At 37.6% G+C, this 21,718-nt stretch overlaps 2 protein-coding genes across 4 annotated transcripts in view; one reads left to right on the forward strand and one right to left on the reverse strand.

The window, feature by feature from the left end:
- The window catches only part of lmtk2 (lemur tyrosine kinase 2), a 43,380-nt gene extending 29,263 nt beyond the window's left edge, over positions 1-14,117 (reverse strand). Inside the window, exon 1 of one of the 2 annotated variants that reach the window (XM_051888689.1) lies at positions 13,531-14,117. In XM_051888689.1, coding sequence (XP_051744649.1) covers positions 13,531-13,612 — 82 coding nt within the window. In that variant the 5' untranslated portion in view covers positions 13,613-14,117. The remainder of the gene's footprint in view (positions 1-13,530) is intronic. The other variant, XM_051888691.1, reaches the window with a different exon arrangement.
- A 3,640-nt stretch (positions 14,118-17,757) lies between these two features.
- pvalb5 (parvalbumin 5) lies at positions 17,758-21,472 on the forward strand. Of its 2 annotated transcripts, XM_051887604.1 has the most exons (5): positions 17,758-17,852; positions 18,108-18,187; positions 20,201-20,333; positions 20,451-20,560; positions 20,974-21,472. In XM_051887604.1, the coding sequence occupies exons 2-5, from the start codon at positions 18,127-18,129 to the stop codon at positions 20,994-20,996; spliced, it is 327 nt and encodes a 108-aa protein (XP_051743564.1). In that variant the 5' UTR covers positions 17,758-17,852; positions 18,108-18,126; the 3' UTR covers positions 20,997-21,472. The 2 variants fall into 2 exon arrangements, with proteins under 2 accessions (XP_051743564.1, XP_051743563.1); XM_051887603.1 differs by having other exon boundaries at positions 20,451-21,472.
- The last annotated feature ends 246 nt before the right edge of the window (positions 21,473-21,718 follow it).

Here is a 21,718-nt window from a genome sequence, read left to right on the forward strand (position 1 = left end):
ATACATAATTTGAATTAAGTGTGGTCGCACAATTTTCAGTGGCTTCAAATATGGCTTATCCAGTCAGTTTTATAATGTATTTTCCTTATTTTCCTGTGTACTTAAGAGACCGATTATATGAACAGCTCAGCAGGCAGCTATAATACCCAAAAACATGCTACATGAATAAAAAAAAAGGTGCAGGGTGAATTTTTGCACTCGATGTGAAAGTGGTCTATCTCTCTCTGAGGGATTTTGGGACGAGTCTGATCTCTCAGTGGCCTACACACAAACCATTTGCAGGACACTGTGCTCTGGACGGGTCCAACAGCAGTTCAGATATCAAGTGTTGAAAGGGTGGATGTACTTCAGCACCTGTTCTGTCACTACAACACCATTAACACCGCTCTCCATTCCTCTCATCAAAACAAAACAACTCTCTGGGGTTCAGAACAGCAGGCAGTATAATTGGTGGCAGGAGAGGTCAGTAACGCAGATCTGAGATCAGATGAGTTGGGCCACCAGTGTCACATGTGTCTGTGCATGTTTGGCGTGTTGCTAACCCAGTAGTTTGTCTTACGCAATTAGATGACAAGGATGTGCATGTATGGATAATATGCTAAGATGAATCTTTCATCAGTGGCTGGCATGATCTCCCATAATAGTAATAAATGTGGCATCAGTAATCCTACAGGCCACACACAGAGCCGCATGAAACACGAGCAGCAAAGACTGAGCTATTTTAAACACTTACTCATAAAAGGTGGTTTGCAGTACAGGGTCGTTGCTCGATAGTAAACTTTCATTCTACCATAATCTCACATGTAAGATTCATACCTATTGATCCTTCACTGACTTGCGAGTATGAGAGATAGATTTTCCAGATTTAAACTTCAGTAACAGCATTAGAGTTTGGAAAAGACGCCTTGATCATTTTTAACTAAAATTTCCTTGTTTTGGGGTGTAACGGTACACAAAAATGAGGGCTCTGTACATACCTCAGTTTTAAAGTCATGGTTCGATATGTTTTCTGTACAGTTCAGTATATTTTGGAAGCAAAATCATTTAGCAAAATATATTTTAGAATTATTCCACTCCGATTCTGTTTGACGCACATATATATGGCCCTGTTTACACCTGGTATTAAGATCCGTTTTGGTTGATCAGATCACAAGTGGACGACGCTAAACAGGGTCTAAAATGTTCTGAGCTTGTCCACTTTCGACCACTTCCAGCGGTAGTTGAAAACGCATTCGACCAGATTGCTTTCGTAGTGTAAACACTCATGTGGTCAAATGTGTTCGAACAGCCACAATAGACTGTCCACTCTCCGCCTACTGACTTAACGTGTAAACATTATGGGAAGTGCACTAGCCAGACGGGATTTAATCTTTGTCGGCTGGAGACCCAAGATTGGCACAATGTTCTCTCACCATTCCTGATTTCTTACACAGTCTTGTGGCTGTCAGAGCAGAAACGAAAGCTGAAAGCTCTCCGTGTGTTTTTCTGTTGTCTCCAGGTACGTATATATGTAAATTGTGTGAGCTTATTTCATCCATCAGATTGAAAGATCTGAAAAAACTCATATATTTACCCACCCCTCAAAGAAATCAGGACAGGAGTGGTTGAAAATGGATAAAAGAGAAGGATTAAAACACCAGGTGTAAACATGAATGTGTCTTCCTCATCTACTTGTGTACCGATCAACCAAAATGCATCTTAATACCAGGTGTAAACAGGATCCAAACAATCCCAAACTTTTGAATGCTATATATTTGAAGAATTCAGATGCAAAAACCTCTAAATCTGTCTGACGTTTTCTTTTAAATTAGCTTTTTTTTTATCAGGCTCCTATGTTTAGGTTCAGCCATTTCACTTTAAATGGCAATGAAAAGGTTAGTCAGTTACTGAAATGCCTTATTTTCAAAAATGTCACTTTAGTCAATTCATTGGTATTTAAAAAATTTGACTGTCTTGTGTGTCTAACTCTTTGAACAACAAGACATTAAAACATCAGTTTCTGTCAGTTTTACAGCAGCAAAAGGAACACTGTTGTGTTTACTTGATTGACGCGAAATCCTGTCATTGCCGCTGTAACGATGGACAAAACATGATTAAAACTTGCAGCTCAGCATTTGAAAGCCAGCTCATACGAACAACGTCACTCATCTTGAAACCATATGATTCGATTCGCATCTTCCGATAGGTTCTTCTGTGGACTTTTGCTGACAAAAATAAGTGCCGTTTAGCGTTTTCTGCAAACTAACCGGTATTTCTGAATGGGCTGCCGCTGGGATTTAGTGGATTTGAAGCAAAAGTATTTGATGAACATATACTATGTGCAGAGAGCATTCGCTCAATATCATTCTCTCATTTTTGATGGAGGTGGCGTTTAGCAGATTTTGCATCTGAACTCTTCATTTATACATGTATAACCAGCAATTAAAGAAAAAAAATTGGTACGTTTTTTTCAGTTTAGTTTGCATGTGTACCAAATGTTGTTTAAACCACTGCAACTTCTCTGTGTGCAGAATGTGATTTCAAACTCGATGTTTCCCCCTAGGATGGGACAATATCGTTTATATCGATATACTTTGATATCACAAACACATCTGGAAAATAAGAAAGGATAAGCGCTGCTGGATAAGTGCACAATCAAATTTGTCTTAAACATGAGATGTGCTTTCCTACATTGCCAGTTCCTAAATTTAACCCGAGCTGCAGCAAATTGCTTATGCGAGATGTTTGCAGAATGGGAGTTACCATCTAGCCACATCCCTTTGACTGTAATGTACACCTGAACTCCTCAGTGCAGAGTCAAATGACATTATAATCTAACCCTGCAATTACACTGAGAGCTCTGGGATGTACATGAGAGACCTGTTGCATGGCAGCCAGGAGAGACAAGAACACCCAGGCACATAAAATAAACCAAAGTTAGCTCATTAGAACACAAACACCCAGTAACACAGTAAAGTGACAACTGATTCTGCAGAAAGGACACCCACCTACCAAAACACATGACATTAAATGTAATTGTTGTTTCCAGAACTTGTCTTCAACACAGTTTTTTTTTTTTAGATAATATGGACAATACAAGCTAATCGAGTTATCTAGGTACAGCAAATCTGGTAGAGGCGAGTTACCATAACTGTTTTGCAAGACTTATTTTTAAGCCTTTTATGGACAACAATTTTTTTCAAATGACAAAGAATGATGTGAAACCCACATTTTATGAATTTTATGGAAAATATGTTATTACTTTTTACTTGATGGTTACACTACAATATGTTTAGAGTCAATAACTTGGATAAGCCATATTTGAAGCCACTGCAAATTGTGCGACCACACTTAATTCAAATTTCTAAGAACTTGACACACGTTTTAAACTAGATTTTTAAATGTCTTCCTTTTATCATGAACACTCTTATGTCATCGACCCACAAACAGATATGTCTTGACACTTTGACACCAGTCCATCTCCAAAAATTGCCAGACATTAATACGTCTCCGGTTGCGAATAGTTCTTTCATGAAAAACTGTTGCCACCAAACGTGTTAAACTGTTGGTATCCATCTTTCTTGGTTAAAGGTATGAGAAGCTAAAACATTGCTATGATTATGCCTACGTAAAACACAATCACAATTATTGGAATGACCCCTGCACTCCATATACAGATGCAAAATGTTCATTTAGGAGATTCTTTACCGCATTTCAATATGGTTCTCAATCAATGTGTACAATATGTACAAATTTTATGCACATTTTAAACAAATTGTCTTATGGTACAGTCAATTCACTGGGGTTAATTCTCTTGATCAAGGGCACTACCAGTGTTGCCGCGGACGTTTTTAATGTCGGTGGGTTGAAGCGACCCCTAATAACATGATATTTAGCCCCTGGAATGCAAAATTTTACCAGGGGAACCCCACCAAAAACGCGGATTTTAACCCCCGGAACGCGATTTTTACTGGGGGACCCTGCCGAAATGCGATTGAGCTAGTTTTGGGCTACTTTTGAGTAGCAATCGGGTGGGTTTTGTTGTGAAAACCTGGCAACCCTGGGCACAACAGTTCATAGATTGCAGAGCGTAAACAAAAACTTTACAACTGTCGGCTATAACACACAATTGTGCAGAAAGGAGGTCAGAGGTTTAATTATTAATAATTAATGGTGCTCATTCGATTGATATAAAGAACATGAACAAGAGTGCACTACATTACTTATTTCTTGAGTTTGGGAGTAAATCAATAACAATGTTGCATCATGTGCTCTGAAAATTAAACCATCAAAGGCCAAAGTGTCAATGTATCACCCGAGACCAAGCGAGAGCAAAAGATGGCAGGGTTTCAGCTCAGCAACTGCAAAGGTTAAGAGGGGTTGAGAGATGTGTTGATCATTACTGCGGTCAGTGCTGGTGTATCAGACTGCTGCAGCTCCTCTGATGAGTGACAAGCAGTGGGCAGGAGCACAATCACCTCCCCATTTGTTCTTCTTATCTGAGTCATGAATTTATATCATGACTTGGCAAGCAGCACAAATTATTCAACTGCTTCCCAGGCCAATAAACACCAAGCTGTCAGCTCTTATTTCGGCTCTCTTGCATAATGAAGCGATGTTCGCTCACACAGAAGTGGAGATGACCCAATTGGACAGGATGTTCTCTTCTCGATTTGGCATACATGTGGACAGATTCAGGTGGAGTTTTAGACAGACACTTGAAAACAAAACTCGTAGTTGTAGCGCCTTATGGGTTTCAAGTAAGAATGCAACAGAATGACACTATCATCCGATAAACAACTACCTGATTATATGAATACTAGGGTCTAATTGGTTTAATTTTAAAACAACCAGCATTTATTTTATCTTAAAAACCCCATGAAAACAAAACTGGAGCTCTGAGATCATTCATATCAGACAAATTAAAAGTTTTAGCAGTCACATTTTTGATTAGGGTCCAATTGTCAATATTAACTAACTATTAACTAGACTTTTGCCTCAATAAACTCCTAATTACTGCTTATTAATAGTTAGTAAGGTAGTTGTTAAGTTTAGGTATAGAGTGGTGGAACTATGACACATTTTTGTAGGCCAAAACCCGAAAGCGAATTAGCATTTTAGCACTCATTGTCCAAAAAGTCAATGGGTTTTTTGAATGGGTTTTTGATTAAATGGCTGAAATAAGGTCTGTGGTGAACACAAGCTCAAGATACTTTCACATTTTATTCTACAACATAAAATACATCAGTATTAACCTACCCGTGATTTTTTTTAAGCTGTTTCTTGAAAATGACGGTTGCTAACAAGTGGATAAATCAGACTACAGAGGCTGTCGGCGACATTAAACGTCATCACACCGAACAGGTAAGCTCAGTCTGCTTTTACAGCCTAGTTATGCTCATAACTGTGCTCTTACAAACTATTCTAATTCAAACTTTTAGGGAAAATGTTTTTAGATAAAGACTTGTCAGAAGCTTAGTGCTGGTGATGTTGAAATTGTGGGACCGTGGTGTAGTTCACTTAAAGCTTACCTTAAGCTTTTTGCTTCTGGCGACTGCATTTAGGCTTCAAAATTCATAAAAGTTGAAATTTTCATAAAAATTATCTTCATGGACAAAACGTGTAAGTATCATGATCTTTTGTTGATCACAGAGCTTATTTTCTGTGACAATCCAAAAGCCTGATCATGCCACGAGATCTCACGAGATTAAAATGTGACGAGATTTCTTGTCGAGGTGAAAAGCTGTCTCGTGGCACGGAGTGTGAGGGCGAAATTAGGATAGCATATGTCACCGCTACATTTACATTATGCCTCCACTGTCGTTTTGATTTTATAGCAATAAAAACCATTTAATTCAGTTGGATAACGGTCACTTCAATTCCATCCAACTCATTCAACACGAGCTGCAGAGTCATACGTAGTGCAGCAGGAATCAGAGTTCACTGATCACGTGACGAGAGTAAGTGACAAGATGACTGACAAGACCATGGTGGAGGATTCGTTGCACAACAGAGCCTAAGCATCTGAAAAATGTCTTATCTTGTAGAATGTGCACTCAGCACCGGCCCTCCCTATTCACCGAATACGCGCGATCGCTAAAGTTAAATGCGAGCGCGCGTTCAAATGCGATTTTAATACCCCACATTTTGAAAGCGGCTCCCTGATGCAAACAATTGCTTCGAGATCACCTGGCCAACGAGGTCGTTTTGACCCAAAAACATCATAATTTATATTGGGAAATGTGTTAAAAAGCAGCAGTGTCTGATTGTGTGAGTGAACACATTATCACTGTTGAAAACCAAAGAGCGCCTCTTCATCTTAAAATGTTGTGTAATTCTCTGTGCACTGCAAGAATGCTGTACTGACGAAGTCTTCTTGATTCCCGCTCTAACTGGTTTTAAATATAATTAAATATATAAATTATCAGTTTGAACAGGAATGATGGCTACATATGTATAAGTGTTTGCTTGTGTCACGACTGCTATAAGCTCACGGAGCGAAATTGTCAATCCATCTTGATGGATGATGCAGAGGAAACTCCAATAAGAGGACAGTTTTACACACATGACTTGCATTAAAACTTTTTGGTGAAATGCACAAGGTGAAAGCGAACCAAACCAAGAAGAAAACGCAACATTGTAACAAATTAAGTCACTTTTTCGGAACAAAGCAAACGATCTACAGGTCTGAAAACGCAGAGCATTCAATTTTATCATCCAATCTGGCAACATTTTATTACGCTGGTTGTTGTACGTATCATGGAATTTCGTAAATAGCGCTTAAGCCTTAATGCTCCATCACCTTTGAAAATAACGCACCTCCAAACCTAAACCTAACCCATAGTGTTAACAAAAGCAAATGTGAGACAAAAACACATTTTTTCAATGAGGCTGTGCTGGTCAGGATTGACAAGTGTTTATAGTACATATGCGACGTGATGTTAAATTGTGCCTTATATACTGGTGATTTGGGGTTAACATTATATCTTTGGAAAGGAACAACACACAACACAAGTCTACACTGGCTGGCTGTCAGTGCGCTAAAAATAAAGTGCTGTGTGGGTGAACTTCAGCGAATGGTAAAAGAACCTTGTACAATACAACATTTGCAAGATTATATGGATTACGACTCTAAATACAATCTGTGCTACAACGCCGCTGCTAAAACCATCAAAACACAACTTTTGTAATAAATTCACCACCTTTGACAATAAACCTTATGCATAATCCATTTTTGTTGGGACCTTAATAGTTTTGTGCAATAGCAGCCCATCTTACACCAATTTAGCCTATTTATTAGTTACACTATCAAAGGGTTGCACTTCTCTCCATATTGATAAACACATCTGACTCATCTCATGCACTTGATCCTAAACCAGCCTGATTAAAATTCTTCCTCAAGACAGACTAGTCAACTTTTCGTTGCACCCCACAGAAATAGTTGATTTTAAAGATGTGTAGATTTGCCTGTCCCTACTTAGGGTCAGTCTGTCTATTGAATCACTCAACTGTGTGTAAAGGATTAGAGCTGTGCACAGGTGTTTTCATTTGCTAAAAGGACTGTCTGACTGGTTTAAGCACTGCTGCTAGATTGCTCATAGTGTTATTGAATAATAATGACAGTATGACACTGCAACTGCCCAACTGAAAATAAACAACGATGATTAAGTCACATTTTGTGTGTAAGGTATAATCTTTTTGACAACACCTCTCAAAGAGCGAGAACAGGGCGTTTCAAAAAAAGGCTTGGACTTCTTGACTTTAAAGTCTGTTGCTGAGAATTTGTGTCAGAGGAGCAAGTTGAAACACAGTCAACTATCAATAGCACTCTTTCCACATTTAGCTCATCAACATAGAACAGAACTGAAATGTGAAGATGCAGCCACTGCGAGAAATGAAAGACCCTCACAATCTACACAAATGACCAAAGGAAAAAGTCTAAGAAGCCAAAACTAAACACAAAGTCAATCTGACTATGACTAGGCTTAAGGAACATCTGTCAGTGCATTATAGTGCATCGATATGACAATGAAAATTCAATGCATTAATTACAAAATGTAATAATCAAGAGAAAGTACAGCCATTTGTAACTTTGTCAGCTGCTTCCAGTTATGTTAGCTCTTCAAAAACAGTACATTATGGTGCTTGACAATGCAAAATTAGGGGTGGGACAAAATATTGATAGAGCAATATATCATTGTCCTTTTCCATGCGATACGAGAATCGATATGTTAGCGCCAAATATCGATTTTTTAATTAAAACAAGGTTCTCTAAATAGATTCCCCTGCTCCCAGTGTCTAAAAAAGCACGGAAAATGCGGCAGCGCCGTTTTCACCTTCTTTCCAAAGCACTCGGGAGCTTCTGCTCCCGTGGTGTCTGCCGTTGCTAAGCAATCATGAACCGCGTTCTCTATAAAGACGAGGACATTTAGCAAAGGATAAACAGCCACTGTATTAGCTCTACTGCTATTTATATTTATGGAGATGAGAACAAAAAAAAACATTGATAGCTGAACAGCTATGATCAGCGTGGACAACAGAACAAAACCTCGTCGGAGCCATAATGCGCAGGAGACGTGTGCAGTGTGCGCGCTTGCCGATTGTCTACATTTGAAATATCGAACTTGAGCGCGCAAAAGACCTGTGAACTGTGAATGTTGAACTGTGAATTTTTTTCCTTCATGTCATCTGAGGGGCTCCGTATTCCAGCTCTTTATGACGAGACAAGAGGAAAGGTTGAGAAAGCACTCCAGGTTAATTTTGAAATGTACCAGGTTTACATAAAACAAGCTGATAAAGCAGTTAAATGTGGTGGTTTACACACAAAGAAAAGTTTAAGCTTTTAAAAATTATAAGGATTTTAGGTTTAATTAAAGTAATAAAAATAAAAATAAAATAAAAGAGCTTGGTAAATTCTGAAATGTGCCAGGTTTATATAAAACAACTTGATAAGCAGTTAAATGTGTCTGTTTAGACAAAGAAAAGAAAAGAAAAGTTTAAGGTTTTTTTAGAAGTACAAGAATAAAATGTTTAATTTACTTTAAATGTTAAATTTAATTTACAGAACTTTTTGTGCTGTTTTCTAACACCGTGTCCTAACCAGACGCGACGCAAGGCCGCGACACGTGATAAAAGGTATCTTTCCATGTTAATCAGAGTTTTTGTCCTAACCAGCTGCGACGGCGACACGCGAATATGCTATTTTAGAAATGGTTTCTATTTCTCCACGACGTCGCGGCTGAAACAGCAACACAAAGTATGGCAATGATAATATCAGGTACTGTTTATGTGCTTTATTTAATGTTAAAAGTGTCTAACGTGAGTTTGAATATCATTCTGTGTTCCCAGCTTTTTAGCTGTAATTAAAACAACACTGGCTAATTCACCTCAGATCTTGAAAATCAATAAATGGGCACAAAAACGTTCAAACTGTCAACTCAATGCGAACAAACAAGTGTATTCTATGACAAAGAACAGTTCAGTCACTACAAATGTACTTTAAATAATGTTTAAATGATGTAATATTTATGAATTTTACTATGTACTTGCCCATTTCATTGTGTCTGCTGTGCTCTTGCCGAGAGAGCCCGCCACACTCTCTTCTGATTGGCTGTGGTTTTTGATTAATTTTACCACTTCTCACTGTCGCGTCGCGTCTCGTCGCGTCTAGTGTGGACAGTCAAATTGCTCGTCGCTGGAATCTTATCGTATCGCATCTGGTTAGGACACGGTGTAACAGTTTGGCCTACACCGCACTTAACCTTTTCACAGGTATTTTGTTTTCATAGTTAGACAGATATTGTGATGTATCATTATAAGATTGTCTAGCAATATATCGATTATCGCAGAATTGCTGCATCATGATATTATCAGTATCATGAGCCATGTATCGTGTATTGTGTATCATATCATATTATGAGGTACCGTTATTCCCACCCCTAATGCAAACCGGTATTTATCATAATTTATTATCATAATCATAAACTGGTTGGTAGCGCAAATAGATTTACTGTTTACTTCTAGTTATTTACCTATAGCGACTAATTAATCGAAAGAATAAGGTGGATAACAATAATAAAATCCGATGTTTGTGTGTATACTTTTGCCTTTTCAGATGCAAAAAAAGTCCCTCCAGAAACATAAAAAGAAATATTTATGAATCATAGAAAAATGATAAAACTGAAACAGTATTAAGAAAGAGTCATGACCAAATTTCAGATTTCTTGATGCACTGCATCATTGAAAAGAATCATAATCAAATCAAATCCCTGTCAGAGTAAACATTTACACCCCTGCACCTGCCTGGCTGTTTAAAAGACTGCTGGTCAAGCCTGAACCATCAATACAAATATAATCACAAAAGCAAAGCAGTGAAGAGACTCCATCTGGGACACAGAGCTATTAGTCAGTGCAGACTTCGTCAAACTGCCGTGACTGCATCATCATCATCAGTACTTCCTAATTAACTGCATCATTTGTTTACTGAGAGACAAATGGCCATGAAAGTGGTCTTAAAAATAAAACCCATCACATGACGATTGGTCATGTGATCAAACATGATTATAAAGTGCATGCAATGACCAAGTCCTCTTTCTAAAAGACCTTCTAACCAAGTAAATCATTCACCACAGATAAGAGTGGCATGCATGGGTTTATGCGTTGGCTTACTGTAACTCGCACTACCTGTAATAAGGAAGTAGTCCTATCAATATTTTCCAAACGAGTCTAAATTATGGGTGGCAATTCTGGTTTGTGAAACATCCACTCAAATGGACAGAAACAAATCATTTCAAACAATAAGGTTGCGCTACAAACAGTTTGACTGAATGAGCTGTACATTTTCTGTCATGATGTAATTTTGCCAGTCAGGTAAATATTGCAATGCTTGGTATTTTAATGTGACAAGAATATCTGAGCTCTTTTCAGTCCGCTGAGTTCTGTTCCAGCTGTAACGATATGGAGAAGACATTGTGGCCAACTTTCACCATTTAATGAACATGAATTATTTGCTAGAATGAACTAAGAATCTCCTCAAATCCTCACTCACATCTTTCCCAGTCTGTTTTCTCATGGGTGCTTTAAAATGCAATTTTCTTTCTTTTTCACTGCTATCCTTATCAGAAGTGTTTACTGGAATGTTTCTAAAGAAGGTAAATATAAATGTTATCTTTCAAAATGATAGAAACAACATATCTTCCAGATAACGACGGAACACTTGTATGTTACATAATATACAGACCTACATATGGTAATATTTAACAAGCCCGAAATATTACTGCGGAAAGACTCGTTTGATAATTTATTCATGGTCTGCTGAAAGTAATTTGTTAATGCTTTTTCCACTTTTAAGTTTCCTTTTGATGTTCAATGGTGAAAGGGTGATGAGAATAATGTCACTGTACCCAGTTTTTGAAAATGCCACAGATCGGACCTTTAATTGTTTCTTGGCAGTATCTGATTGCTTACAGTTTAACAGAAGTTTCTCCCATAATTCATGCAAAGCATCATGTGGAGTAGAAAAGGGGTGGAGACCTCACCTAGCGAAACCACTAAACCCATTTAAGAGTAAACCGCACAACACATTGAGTTTCTGTCGCTCAATCAGCAGAGCATGGCGCTGACAGCACCAATGTCATGGGTTCAATTCCCAGGGAAGAATGCATGAACTGATATGAACTGTATACCTTCAATGCAATGCACGTTGCTTTGGATAAAGGAGTCTGCCAAATGCATAAATGAAAATGTAGAGCATGTCAGGCCCTTTTTTCCTTTTCCTACATCAGCACCAATCAGTTTTTGATGACTGTATTACTTACTCACCACATCTGCTCGCAATCCTCTCACAGTGACACATATATTATAGGGAGGGATGCACCGAAATTTCAGCTATACGAACAGCTATTTTCAGTTTCAGGCCAAAATGGTTTTGAAATGGCCAAAATCAGTGACCGAAACAGATGTTTAATTAGTGCTTCTCCGATGGCACGTTTTGACTGTGTTCAGAGTCTATTTGGTGCACACAATGTGGATAAGCTAAAACAGTTAAACATGTCAGCTCTGGACTGACAATATTAATTTCTCAATTTTAATCGGTATTGACAGGACTTCTTAAATTTACAATCTTTTAGTCTGTGCTGTTTTCTGCTGATGCGTGAACAAAACTTCACCCAACATTTGTAGTGCGCCTGCTATCCAATAATCGCAAAAAGCTTTGCTGCTTTTAATATGAAGCAAAGTCTTAAATTTAAAATTCTGTCGCTTTTATTACAAAATTCGAAGAATAAATGTTGTTTTGGTGCTCTTTAATATTGCAGATCAAGTGCATGTGAACCGATCATATCTTCCTCTTTACTACTAGTTATAGCACAAAATAAACATGAATGAACATCAGAAGGTATGTTGACAGATACATTACAACTTACCGAAATTAATCCTCTCATGTAATAACTGCTCAATCAGTGTTTCAACTGGAGAAAGACGTCAATAAAACAGCTTATAGGCACTGTCACTTAAAGTTACATTTACCTCAAGAAAGCTTTTTAATGTCCATAAACTCATTTAACACAAAAAAAAACTCTAGAGAAGAGCATTTTGCTAAATATGCACTGTATTACATAACCTGTTAGTGTATTTATTTAATAATTTGAATTGAATAAATCTGTCATGGTATTACAGTAAGTTTTTTATTGTCATTAAAATGTTTAGGCTATATTTCACCAACAAACTGTAGAAGCAATTCTATTAAAAAGTTGATATAAAAAAATTAATGTTTGTTGAGTGTTGATTATTAAATAAATTTTATTAATTAATTGATCTTTAATATATTATTTATTTTTGCTTTTTTGGCCAGAATTTTCATTTCGGTGCATCCCTAAGATATTGGAATAAGTCAGAAGGCCAACACAAAGGTTCACCATCTACCTGTTACACAATACTGACTAGTACTACTGACTCATTAAATGTACTCATAAGTCTAAAAGCAGGAATAATTCAATGCCGGAGCGTGATCAGTCATTCATGCGTGAATTTCCGGTTCCAAAACAATGGCCGTGTTGGATTAGTGTTTATCTGCTGGCAGTTTTGCTCACGGTCAAGGTGGTTTGTTTAGAGACAGGTCATCTGTCAACACACCTACTGACACCATAACAAAAGACTAACATGGTTTGGGACACGTCCCATGGTAGTACTGTGTTGGCATAGATTTATTAAGTACCATACAATAGTGAGCAGAACAAAAGGGAAAGTAATCTAACGTAACTGAAACTAAATATTCCCTAAATTGTATTTTATGCATATTTATAATATATTTCTTTTTTTTTTTTTACAAAGGGCCTTCAGACATGAAACTACATAGCTGCCTTTTAAATAAAAGGATGGGGGTCCCTCGCATGAGACTGATCATACTTGGGGGTCCGTGGCATCTTAAAAGATTGAAAAGCCCTACTTTAAAGTACCATGTAAATATACATTGGTCGCCCCACACAACTTTTATAAAGGACAACATGAGTGAAACACACATTATAATGGCATTGGCAGTGCTCGACATCTTACCTGCGTGTGTATTTGAGACTGGAGCAGCTTGTGAGAGTGTGGCAAATCCCAGTAAACACACACCTGCACGAAGAGCCTCCATCCTCACCACTGCAGCTAATCCACTAGCTCAACTACCTATAAACAGTTAATACATCTAAATAAATAACGCGAAGGACGCCTGAATTGGCTCATCTATGTCTGTGTACATCTATATTGTCATATCCGCCGTGTCAAAGACTCATGTTGTGTGATATTAGTCATATGTCGTGTTATGAGCGTTGGCTAACACGACAGTGCTGTGATGTTCATCAAGCTAAGCTAATGCTAACCGCTACCGGCGTCTTATTTACGATTATTTCTCATCGTTTAAAACCGCTCCTTCGTTTACTACCTCTCTAGGACGATTAAATGCGAGGATACGTCTTTTCCCTGCATTGTAAGACTCTTGGGTTCGTGGAAAAATCAAAAGCGCAGTAAACACAGAGGTCCAGCATCACTTTTCCGCACGAGCGCCATTTCTCGTGACGTAACGCGCCGCGTCACGCGAGCCGCACGCGAGGGCGGTGGTGACAGAAACTGACAGCGTTCAGATGACACACAGTCTGGCCATGTTATTGTCACTGAGAGAGAGAGAAAAGTTTTGACTATGATGACGAGCCATGCAAAACCTGTTTTAGGAGGAAACCGTGAAACTGTCATAACATGCTGTGGGCTACTGAACCATTTCAGAAGGATTACTGATTTGTTTTAGCACATAAGCCTGTAATTCATCCATATCTGTATGGGAGAATGAATATTATTTTATGTATTATAAATCCCATATTGTTAGTATTGTTATACAAATTAAAATAAATGCCTAAAAACACCACCATAGTGCTTTTACTAAACACTTGTTTTTCATAATGTATTTCAAAATAGCTTTGATCCATGAGGACATAACTGGCAATGACAAAAGGCTGATTATGAATTAATTGATCAAATGTGAATGATGCAGATGTATAGAATCTCTGGAATTATTATACATTTTGGGACTTTTTGTTCAAGGTAATTGAAACTGTATAAGTTAAAGATGGTATTTGGGGTAATATGTCTTGTTGTTGGGGGTTTTTTGTATTGGAATTGTGGTCTAAAGTACTTTAATGTTACAAAAATGTCTTTCTACATCAAAAGTGTATGCATATGGTGACTTTATCACTCTTGATCTATACACTATATCACTTTGGCAACTCACTCATGTTTCCTGCGTTCACCACCTTATTTTATCATTCGTTTTCACACAAATTGCTTTGTTCCTTCAGTTGTTCAGTAAAATATATCACCTTACTCACACACACATTCCATAGACATAATGATTTTTATAGGCTACTGTACAAACACAACACTCAAAGTGCCTATGAGCGGACCCCCCACGATGGTCTGTTTAGGGAGGATATTTTGTCTTTCGCCCTCTATAGTCATGCCCAAGACGGCGCACGGTTCTCGGCCCCAGGGTGATTCTCTCAGTCCATGTTTCATTTTTCGTCAAAGTCTATTTCAACCACTTCCTCCCAGATGGCCTCATTTTGACACTTCTGCACTTGCAACCTTCGGCCATGAGGCGCATGGATCTGACTTTGACCGGGAACAGGCATTTTTACTTTTTTAAAAACCACAATTTATTTGCAAGCTGTTTTCCTCACAGGGACCAACAAATGTCCCCATTTGTCCCCAAACCTGTTGTAAGCTACACTGTAAAAAAAGATTGTTGGTTTAACTTATTATTTGCTTTTACTAAACACTTGTTTTTCATAATGTATTTCAAAATAGCTTTGATCCATGAGGACATAACTGGCAATGACAAAAGGCTGATTTTGAATTAACTGATCAAATGTGAATGATGCAGATGTATAGAATCTCTGGAATTATTATACATTTTGGGACTTTTTGTTCAAGGTAATTGAATCAATAGCTTTCCAGCAACAGCTGTATAAGTTAAAGATGGTATTTGGGGTAATATGTCTTGTTGTTGGGGGTTTTTTGTATTGGAATTGTGGTCTAAAGTACTTTAATGTTACAAAAATGTCTTTCTACATCAAAAGTGTATGCATATGGTGACTTTATCACTCTTGATCTATACACTATATCACTTTGGCAACCCACTCATGTTTCCTGCGTTCACCACCTTATTTTATCATTCGTTTTCACACAAATTGCTTTGTTCCTTCAGTTGTTCAGTAAAATATATCACCTTACTCACACACACATTCCATAGACATAATGATTTTTATAGACTACTGTACAAACACAACACTCAAAGTGCCTATGAGCGGACCCCCCCACGATGGTCTGTTTAGGGAGGATATTTTGTCTTTCGCCCCTATAGTCATGCCCAAGACGGCGCACGGTTCTCGGCCCGGGGCACGCCGGAGCGGCCCCAGGGTGATTCTCTCAGTCCGTGTCTCATTTTTCGTCAAAGTCTATTTCAACCACTTCCTCCCAGATGGCCTCATTTTGACACTTCCGCACTTGCAACCTTCGGCCATAAGGCGCATAGATCTGACTTTGACCGGGAACAGGCATTTTTACTTTTTTAAAAACCACAATTTATTTGCAAGCTGTTTTCCTCACAGGGACCAACAAATGTCCCCATTTGTCCCCAAACCTGTTGTAAGCTACACTGTAAAAAAAGATTGTTGGTTTAACTTAAAAAAGTAAGTTACCTGGCTGCCTTAAAATTTTGAGTTCATTGAAATTAAAAATTTGAGTTAAGGGGATAGTTCACCCAAAAATGAAAATTTGATGTTTATCTGTTTACCCCCAGGGCATCCAAGATGTAGGTGACTTTGTTTCTTCAGTAGAACACAAATGATGATTTTTAACTCCGAAACGATCAGTTTGTGCAAGAAACCGAACAGTATTTATATAATTTTTTACCTCTAATACACCATTGTCCAACTGCCTTGAGCATCCGGTTGGTGAGGTCTGAACGCACTCTGAAAACGGAAGTGATCGCTCGCACTCATTGAAGTATAAGCGCGAGACATCACTTCCATTGTCAGAGCGCGTTTTCAGACCTCACACACCGGATGCTCATGCAGTTGGACATAGTGGTGTATTAGAGGTAAAAAATTATATAAATACTGTTTGGTTTCTCGCACAAACCGATCGTTTCATGTCTTAGGACATCAATGTGTCGTCACGAGCCACAGGGCTTAATTTGGATTTGTCTGTGCGTGTTTTTTTGACTCTTATAGATGGAGTTCCCATTGACACGTATTATATGACTGACAGACCGGCAACGGTTGGAGTTAAAAATCATCATTTGTGTTCTACTGAAGAAACAAAGTCACCTACATCTTGGATGCCCTGGGGGTAAGCAGATAAACTATCTGCAGATGAACTATCCCTTTAATACAATGAAGGCGAAAGAAAAACTCAAAATAGTATGTTATCTGAACCACTGAAGTTGATTTGACAAAAGAAAAAATGTTGTGATAACAAATCATGAAAATTAGTTTTTTACAGTGTACTTTTCAGGGGGTTTAAATAAAAATAATTAAAAATATGAAGGCACACAAAGGAAAAACCACTGAGTAATAAAGAAGTTTGACATTAAGTAAAGCTATAAAAATAAGAAAACTGTAAATATTTCAACCAGCTTCAACTTTCAATTTCTGCCTATAAAGGCTTTTAGTACAATCAAAGTGATGCCAGAGTTAAGTTTATAGTGAGAAGTTCTTTATATCCAACCAGTTTTTATATTTAACTGATCATCAGGTTACATCCTGACAGAAATTGGAGTTAAAAGTTAAAGGGATGGGAAAAAAACTTTTCATAATGATGAAAACATTTTTTCAGCATAAAAAAATGCCTCACAAAAACAAATATATTGGTATTTGGATTTATTTTGAATATTTATTTGACAAATATATAGGTAGGAAATGCACCTCATCTCATCATCATCAACTTTTCTATGCTGATTCAATGTTTTACTTCTATATGTGATGTGTAATTTGGTTTCGCAATTAAGCATCCTCCTCAAGCTAGAACAAAGGCAAAGCATGTACCTTCCCAGCATCATTACAGGTCTCAATAGTAACCCAGAGCCAATGACCTCCGAGTCCTTCACGAGCGTATGCAAAAATCGCATTTCAAACCAATAGCGATCAGAAACGATCTGCTTGGATCAGCTAATGAGGAGGGAGGTGTTTTGTGGTGAGGAAGGCCTCCGTGGGTTTAAGGGCACGAGTGTCACCCTCTCTGTGCATTTCAGGTCCCAGAACTGCAGGAGAAGGTTTCTGTGTCTTCATTGTTCCAGAGGATAAAGCTGAGGATACATCACTTCTACAACCGCTCCGAAGGTTAGTGTCAAATAGATTTTACTGCAAAATTGTACTTGTTGTCAATGGTGTCAGTTATATGTTTCATTGAAGATCAGTTCAGAGATTCATGAGTTTAGCAGCATTTTTGTTCATGTATATATGTGTACATTCAAATTTGACAGAAAAACTCCCACTGTTATGTATATGATGATGCATTTTTAGCTAACACATGCAGATTCCAACATGCGTGATTTAGTGTTTTACTGGATCTCTAATTGTAATGTGTATTTGTAGAACTTGTTAGTGAAGAAACATGGCACTTGCAGGACTCCTGAAACAAGACAGCATTGCAGCAGCTATCCAGGCTTGTCAAGGTGCAATACATCCGCCACACACACACACACACACACAGATACAATCACTCATCAGTACATGCAACTGATATTTCTACTAGTATGTGCTTACACATGTAAAACAGCTTTGTTATTCGCACTATCAATAACAACATAAATAGCTGCTTCAGTTACAGTTGCACACACACGCATGCTCTAGAGAGACGCCCATAGGCCGGTGCATTGGGGATGGGTAGATCCAGGTATCCAGGCACCCGGAGACTGTGGAGCAGTTGCCACCACGATACCAGTGTGTTTGTGCCGAGCATCCAAGATCATACACATTCACACCAGCCATACACCTCAGATCACAATCATGCTTACTGTAATTATTCATTAAAATGGCATGTTGTCCAAACCAATGCAATAATAGGCTAATATATCTGATTTGTTTTTATCACATTTGCATATTTTCAAAAATTAGGGATGCAGTTGAACTTATTTAAAATTAACAGTATTGGCAGTTAATGCAACTACACTAATAAATGGTTACTTCTAAATTAACTCGTTTTAAGGCCCGTTCACACTAATGACGATAAAGATATTTCTAAAAATAGCAGCGACCACACCACAAGTATAACGATAACGGCAGAGAGGAACGGTATTGTTGGAATCACTTTCAGAACGATCTTCTTCAGGTGATGAACGATGAAAACATTGACAGCCAATCAGAATCCATCATGCTTTAAAAGAGCTCGAGCATTTAAAGCGGCAGATGACAGAAACTGAAGCGCGCGCTTAGCCTAGTATGTAGTATCACCTTATTTTTTTTTTTATTTTTTTTTTGACAGTTTACTGCACTTTGATATTCTTCTCGTTTTTTCCCTATAGCGGCTAATAAATCAGAAGTCTCGCACCCTCACGCTCACTCTGCGTTGAAAAATAAGTGGATAGACTAAACACATAGTACGCATGTGCAATACGTCACCGTTTTCGCAGATTCGCGTTTTTGCAGTTTACATGGAGATGATAACTGTATCGTTTTCAGAAACTCGAAAAACTCGAGAAACACCAAAACGCCGTTGTCGTGTAAATGAATGGCCAAAACGCATAAAAAGTTTTCCGCTTTCAGTTGAAAATGTTGTCGTGTAAACAGCCCGTAAGAATCGTTCTAAATAAGCTACAAAGAATAGCAGAGTCCACACCACTACAACGATAATGGCAGAGAATAACGAAGTCGTTGGAATCAGTTTTTTCTGGCTGATGAACGAGCCAATCAGAATCGATCCTGCTGTAAAGAGCTCGAGCATTTAAAGTAGCAGACGTGACAAAACTGCAGCGAACGCTTATAATAATGATATAGTGCGCTGGTGTGGACGCTAATTTATAGTTATCATTATAGTTATCATTCTTAGTGTGAACGGGCTTTAATCAACATCACTGAATAAACCAAAATACATTAATTTATTCCAACAAAATTAGTTTTATGAGTTAAAGGTGCAGTGTGTAAAATTTAGTGGCATCTAGCAGTGAGGTTGCGAAATGCGAACTGCAACCAACGGCGGCTCATCCCCTCTCTTTTGCGTGATTTGAGAAGCTACGGCGGCCGTCTGGCTGACACAAGTCAAAGATGTCGTTGTCTGAGACAGCAGAGAGTACGTTAAGCAGTCAAGCAATGAGGTTCCTTCTTACATTTAACAAAGAACGGTCTCTGCTTCTAATAAACCAGATGACTATTACTACTACTTCTTATTCGTGTGTATTCAATGTAGTGATGATGCAAGCTCCCTCTAAAAACACGAACGATTTAAAAGAAGAACAACATAGTGATGAAACGTAATTCAAATGTAGCCTATGAGATTAAAACAAATTAAATTTATGGATATAAACCTGGTTATTTTATTCATGTACGACTGACAAATGCATCACAATAAGTTTATTAGTCTATGTTAATACTGTGTAATCCACTTGTATGGAAAATTGATACATACATCTTAAATTTAGGCCTTAATATTTAATATTCCATTTTGTTTATCATATTATTTTGTCTTTCAGCCCCAGGAACGTTCAACTACAAGTCGTTCTTTGAACAAGTGGGGCTGATAGGCAAAGCCTCTTCCGATGGGGAGAAGGTGTTCAAGGCCCTGGACCAGGACAAGAGTGGATTCATTGAAAAAGAGGAGCTAAAGTAAAGCATTCTTTAAACCTTGTTTGTTTGGGGATTGTATTCTGAGACACATTATATGAAGGCACAACATGAAGCCCTCTCTGATTGGTGCGTGCTGTTCTTTGATTGGGTCTCCAGACGCTTCCTCCAGAACTTCTGCTCAGGGGCCAGAGAGCTCACAGAGGCAGAGACCAACACCCTCCTGGCAGCTGGGGACAGTGATGGAGACGGCAAAATCGGGATGGAAGGTAAAGCCAAATCAGCAGTTAGGCCTTCCAGAACAGGCCCTTTGGGAGCCGTACTCCTATAGAAACCAGGGCTCCTCTTTCACTGTCTGGCTCCTCTGTTAGCCTGAGGGATTAATCAGCTGTACAAATGAGAATTAGACCAATTCTGCTCCCTTTAACACGCACAGACGTGCTGATTATCTTGAAAGACTGGGAATTCTCTTTCTCCCAAGGCACTGTCTTTCCGGCAGGGTGTTTGACTCCGTCTGTGAAGACATAACTTAGATTTGCATGCGAGAAGCATCCACACTTTGATGTTTATGGGATGTACACGGATTTTCTAAAAAGAATTCTTACTACATATGGACAGTATCAAGTGATTTAGCTGATTGGACAATATTTCACCTATTTTTTTCTCTCTCTTTTCCCCTCAGAATTCTGCTCCTTGCTGAAATGAAAATGTGGAGATTGTCTTGACTGACTTGACTTCATTTCATGATTCTCTCTTATTTATTTGCATGTATTATTTGTGATTCTTTTTTTTTTTTTTTTTGAGTTGTTAATTAAAATATGTCTTTGTAGTGAATGTGCAAATCATGATTGGGAACAAAATAAAAACTTGCTTCTGTAACTATAGTGATTTTAAACTGCTCAATAAAGTGAAGTCTCCAAGAATGGGAATTCTTTTATCCACCTTTGCTTCATGTGATCTTTCTTTCAGATATATGAAACAGATGGTATAACAACAATACAAACATCACAATAACAACTGCAGTAAAATAAAATAAAAAATACAATGATAAGATAAAATAAGATAATATAAAATATAAAAACAACATAAAATATAAATAATATAAAAACAACAAAATAAAATACAATAAGATAAAATAAAAAATATGATGATATGATAAAATAAAAAATACATTAAAACAATAAGATAAAATAATAAAATAAGATGAGATATAAAATAAAAATAAAAAATTATAAGATGAAATAAAAAAATAATAAAATGTGATAAGATAAAAGGTAATAAAATAAAATACGATAAGATATATTATTAAAAAATTAATAAATTAAGATAAAATAAAATAAGATAAAATAAATTAAAATAATAAAATAAAATAAGATAATATGACAAAATAAAAAAAACAAAATATAAAATATAAAAACAACAAAATA

The sequence above is a fragment of the Ctenopharyngodon idella genome, chromosome 3 (genome assembly GCF_019924925.1).
Source record: "Ctenopharyngodon idella isolate HZGC_01 chromosome 3, HZGC01, whole genome shotgun sequence".
Lineage (NCBI taxonomy): Eukaryota > Metazoa > Chordata > Actinopteri > Cypriniformes > Xenocyprididae > Ctenopharyngodon > Ctenopharyngodon idella.